Source organism: Merops nubicus, unplaced genomic scaffold, assembly GCF_000691845.1.
Source record: "Merops nubicus isolate BGI_N331 unplaced genomic scaffold, ASM69184v1 scaffold39519, whole genome shotgun sequence".
Taxonomy (NCBI): Eukaryota; Metazoa; Chordata; class Aves; order Coraciiformes; family Meropidae; genus Merops; species Merops nubicus.
Genome location: NW_008631022.1, coordinates 1 through 4,957, shown reverse-complemented (window position 1 = coordinate 4,957; position 4,957 = coordinate 1). Strand labels below are relative to the sequence as shown.

The window sequence follows — 4,957 nt, the reverse complement described above, 5'->3', positions numbered from 1 at the left end:
CTCCTGCTGGCCACACTAGTGCTGATCCAGGCCAGGGTGCTGGTGGCCTTCTTGGTCACCTGGGCACACATTCAGCTGGGTGCCCACCAGCACCCCCAGGGCCTTTCCTCCAGGCAGTTTCCAGCCACTTTTCCCCCATCCTGGAGCATTGCAGGGGCTTGTTGTGACCCAAGGGCAGGATCCAACCCTTGGCCTTGTTAAACCTCATACAACTGACCTCAGCCTTTGCTGCAGCAAACAGCCACAATTCACACAGTGCTGGTTTGAAACTTTATCTATTCCTAAAAGCAGCAAATCCTGAGACTGGGAAAACTCAGAGGGAAGATTCAGAATTGATAAATCTCATGCTAGTGAGGTAGTCACACGTATGGATGGATGGATCTTCAACTCACCTTGGAGAAATACCCGATCAGGTGACAGCCAGTGTTGTCAGCTTCTGTCATGACATAGAAGAGGAAGGGTTCAACATCATAATACAGTGTTTTGTGGTCCAAGAAAAGCTTTGCCAGCAGACACAGGTTCTGACAGTAGATCTAGAAGCAAAAGGATAATAGGACACACCCACTTATTACAGCCAAACATTCCTAGAGTGGACAAAACCAGGAATCCATGGGAAACGACCAGAAAATCCTCAGTCATCTGAGGAATGATGGACAGTCTTTCAAGCAGAGCAGCAGGGCCAGGAAAGAATTCCATTTGTGATGAAACCTGATAAGCTCAGGGGTGGGAACTGATGTTTGTGATCTCAATCTCTGAATGCCCAGAACACCCTGTGCTCAGTGAAGGGGGGCAGGAGGTGGGGTCTCTGACTGCTTCCACTGTATTCTACTCATCCCCTGCTTCAAGGTTATCTCTGGTTACCAGCCAAGACTCCTCCCAGGTTCTGGCAGTGCAGAATTTAGCTTCTGAAGTTGTTTCTTTGGTTTGTTTTTTTTTTCCTCTCTGAAGCCTTCAAGACCAGATACTAGAGGCATCCACAAGTATGGTTCTACTGCCTAGCACTGAATCTGCAGCTGCAGATTCACATTCTGCTCGCAGGACCTCTCCCACTCTAACCCAAATCTGAGTGTTCCCAGGGAGCAGGAGATGGGCAGTAGCCATCTACTGAGGCCAGGCACAGAGATCCCCCTGCTGACTTCCAGAAAGGGATCTTGGCACCCATCTGCAAGCAGAGTATAAGCCCAGCAGATGAAACTGCTGGAGCACAATAGGGCTGAGGAATAACCACAAAGAGCAAATGCAGACAAGAAACTACAGCCAGAACTGCAAGAATGGACAGACCAGACCCCCTGTGTTTCTGCAGCTCGAGGGAGGAAGGGCTGTCTGCACATCTATGGGAAAAGCAGCACCAGGCACATCTGAAAGATGGGCTCCACACTCAGGACTGACTCAAGGACTACAGTTATTTGTTACCTTGTTCTTCTTCCCATCCACTTCAAACACTGAAATGGAGCCTTTGCGGTAGATCTCATCTCCAGGGGGATGTTTCCAGACACACTTTGCCTATGAGAGGAACACAAAAGTAGAGTGAAGCTGCCATTTTAAGGGTAGAAAGAGTTAAAACAGGTACTGGACGTATCAGGAAACAGGCAGTTTCCTCACCTCCTAAAGCCAGCAACTCTGTTCACAACCCTAAGGTTTTAAACCGTTTGTGGGCAGAGATGAGATGTGGAATGAGGATTCAGCCCTGCCCTGGCCCTTACCATGTGTCTGCGCAGTATTGTCTGGCTCTTCATGTACTTGAGGCAGAACTCACACATGTAGAGGCGCCCCAGGCGCGCGTACTCCTCGGGGTAGGGGGAGTGGTACCAGGTGTCCAGCTCGTAGCGCCCGAAGGCGATGGTTTTAATCATGTTGCTGCCTTCTGTGATCTGCCCCTGCAGACGTAATTTTTCCTTCAAATGGAAAAAAAATGGATTGTTACTTGAGTTTACTTCATGTTGTCTAAATCGCTCTTTCGGTGTGATCATGTCTCATGACCCTTCTCACAGGCATCTCCTCAAAGTCACAGCCCCTGTCCACCAGCAGCAGTTATTGACTGCTCATGAGGGGGTTTGTGAACAGGCCCTTAGTAGCACACTAACCCTAGGACCCTACTCCTGCCACAAAAGCAGTGTAAGCTCCTTCCCTCCCAGTCTGCAGGCAGAGGACACAGCCTAACACTCTGCCTTGGGAACCCCAGATGCAGCTGGTAGTGGTAAGCATCAAATGATCTTTTGGTTCATCTCTGCAGAAGGAAGGTAGCTCTGGAAAGCACCCACAGAAGCTTTCTGAACTCCATCCCAGTCAGCAGCTACTGTCAGGATGGCTTTTGGCCTCAGCCATCCTTTCAGGAGGTGAAGCAGGACAATCTGTCACTGGAAACACACACCTATTAGCTGGGACTGTTACTAATCACTCCTCTCTCAGGCACTGCAGCATTCACGACTGCAAGGGCTTAGCTCCAGCTGGACTCCCAGCAAACCCCCTGAACATCTGACACTGAAATGCTACCTCTAGTGTAATAATGCTGCTGGCTTGGCTGGAGCTGCTCTGATTCCATCCAGCAAACCCCAGAAAACACATTTCTGACACAGAGACTGGCTATGAGATATCTCAGGAGTCAGATCTCACCAGGTCCTCAGACGCCCGCGCTTGCGCCCTGCGGAAGAGCTCGAGGTCATATTCACTTGTCAGGTTTTCAAGCAGAGGCTCCCGTGTGTTGCCATAGGTTTGTCTGTGCTCCTGGAACAACATATCAGAAGGGTTTTGTGCCACACTGCTCCTAAGTGCTGGGTCTTGCAGCTTTTCTAGCTGCAGGGTGACTGGGAAAGCCAAACGCCCGCTTCCTGGTCTCGTTCCAGGCAGGGGGGAATGAGAGAATAAAGTTATTGCTTTTACCATGTATTTTTCTTTTTGCTCCTTGCTTAGTCCTGAGTTCCTCTTCTTCCTGAGCTCAGCTACCTTCTCTTTGTACCGCAGCTGCCTCTCTGTTGGGGCCTGAAAAAAAAAAAAAGAGGTGGAAACCTTCACTAGGCTCCATCAGCCTCAAATGCTGCTCTCTTCACCTTCCCACCCTAAAGGGCCTCTCTCCTGGCTTTCATTTCCTGAGGTTTGCTGCCTCTGAACCAAATCCTGTGCTAATAAGAGGGCACTGCAAGTACAACACGGGTATGGAAAACAGGAATTTTTTCTGCCGACCACAGCCTGCCTTTGCCAATGTTCCTCAGTCCCACAAGACAGAGACACTCCTCCTGTGCTGCTCAGTCATGGGGAAAAGCCCAGAGCTGACTCATTAAGTCATCCTGACTCAAGTCGAAGACTCACGAACTGAAAAATGTTAATTCCCCTGGTTTTATTCTTTTCTATTTAGTCAGAGTAAAATTGTAGTTTACAGTTGTGGGGAGATCCTCTTGTCCTACACAAAGCACACAGAAAAGGTTATCCTCAGAACAGCTCCAGCCTCCTTTGTGATGTTCCTGGCTAATGCCAGCTCCCTTCTCTCACAACTCTCTCCCTTAAGGGACACAATGAACCATCCCTGCTGAAACTACTTGGCGATGATGCGGGGAAGCGTCAGGACTCAGCACAAGAGCTCAGCTGAGCAGAACGGAGCTAAGTTAAAGCCATAGCTGCTGGAAAGCACAAGCTGAGGTTTCTCCACTTTGAGCTGAGCCTCAGCTAGAGCCCGGGGCAGAAGGAGCAGCAGGTTGCCCACCTGGTGCCTGGTGGCATGCCTGTTGTTGTCGTCCTGCCGGTGGGCCAGCATCCGCTCCTCGATCTGCTTATCCCGGCTCTGGGCTCGCACCTGGAGGCCAAAACCACCCGTCAGTGCTGCAGCAAACCTCCAGCAAAGCCTCCACCTCCTGCTTCCTCCTTTAGGGGAACTTTCTGAACTGCAGTTCAGATGATTCGACACACAAAACGCTGCTGTCTCACAGCTGAAGCCATCAGCTGACACCTTAGCTGTGTTTTCTGTTCACAAAGGACAGGTCCTGGCATTTTGTTCAAAAAAAAACCCCCAAATCATAGGAAAGATGAACCAGAAGACCCATTTACCTTGCACTCATCTGCTGAGAGGTTATGATACAGTGGGCATCCTGATATGGAGAAGTGTCTCTCATGTTTTCCAGTCAGGTGTCCTGCAAAGGATCAGAAAAAAAACCCCAAACTTTTAATGTATGAATACAAAGAGGTTCAAAAAGTATCCCAGCTGGGCAGATCCCTCCTGAGCCTCAGTCTGTCACCAGTGAGACAGAGGGAGCACACTCCACAGCACAAGCTTTAAGAATAAAGAAGGAAAACCTTTTTCCTGCTCACTCAAGAGCTGTGCTCCACACAAGCAGCCAGGTCTAGCAGAAGTCTGCAATAATTTTTCTTTCTGTAAACCTGCTTCTGGAAGAGACCAGTGTCCTACCTGCAAGACTCTGTGCTTTCCTTCCACACCTCTGCTCACGCTCCTCACTTGTTCTTCACCCTATCAACCCCCCAAAAACCCCTAGTCAGAGAATATCTACAGGAGGAATACACCTGAGCTACGATTCATATCCCTTCTCTAGACCCACTTCTCAGCAACGCTTCTGATCCTGCTTAAGTGCCTGTTGTCAGGACGTATAACTCACTGAGTGGGACCTGGACTATCACAGCAGGAAGGCAAAACCCAAGAGCTTAATCCTGGAGCTGCAATTACCTAAAGAGTTACAACCAGGAGTGGGACATTTCATGTTGAAATTGTAGCTCTCGTGGAAGCGGCGGCGCTTCGGGCGGTGAGACAGGTCACTCCCAGAATCCTTCATGGACATGTCCTTGGCAATGCTCTCGTCGTGGGACACGTTGGGGCTGGAGATATCAATGTCAGACTCTGAGGAAGGGGCGTTGCCCGTGGGGGTGCGAGGCGGGGACTCATCGTGATCCGCTGCGTTTTTAGTGTCTGAATAAAAGATCAAAGTTATGGAATTGTCTGGAAAAAAAAAAAGCT

The 4,957-nt window shown here is 49.6% G+C and overlaps 1 protein-coding gene across 1 annotated transcript in view; it reads right to left on the bottom strand.

Annotated features, from left to right (window-relative positions):
* KAT7 (K(lysine) acetyltransferase 7) overlaps positions 1–4,919 on the bottom strand; it is a gene marked incomplete at its 5' end in the record, with an annotated part of 8,736 nt that extends 3,817 nt beyond the window's left edge. Inside the window, 8 exons of the mRNA XM_008947468.1 lie at positions 393–533; positions 1,414–1,503; positions 1,704–1,895; positions 2,614–2,724; positions 2,881–2,979; positions 3,698–3,787; positions 4,039–4,121; positions 4,670–4,919. Coding sequence (XP_008945716.1) covers positions 393–533; positions 1,414–1,503; positions 1,704–1,895; positions 2,614–2,724; positions 2,881–2,979; positions 3,698–3,787; positions 4,039–4,121; positions 4,670–4,919 — 1,056 coding nt within the window. The remainder of the gene's footprint in view (positions 1–392; positions 534–1,413; positions 1,504–1,703; positions 1,896–2,613; positions 2,725–2,880; positions 2,980–3,697; positions 3,788–4,038; positions 4,122–4,669) is intronic.
* Between the last annotated feature and the right edge of the window lie 38 nt (positions 4,920–4,957).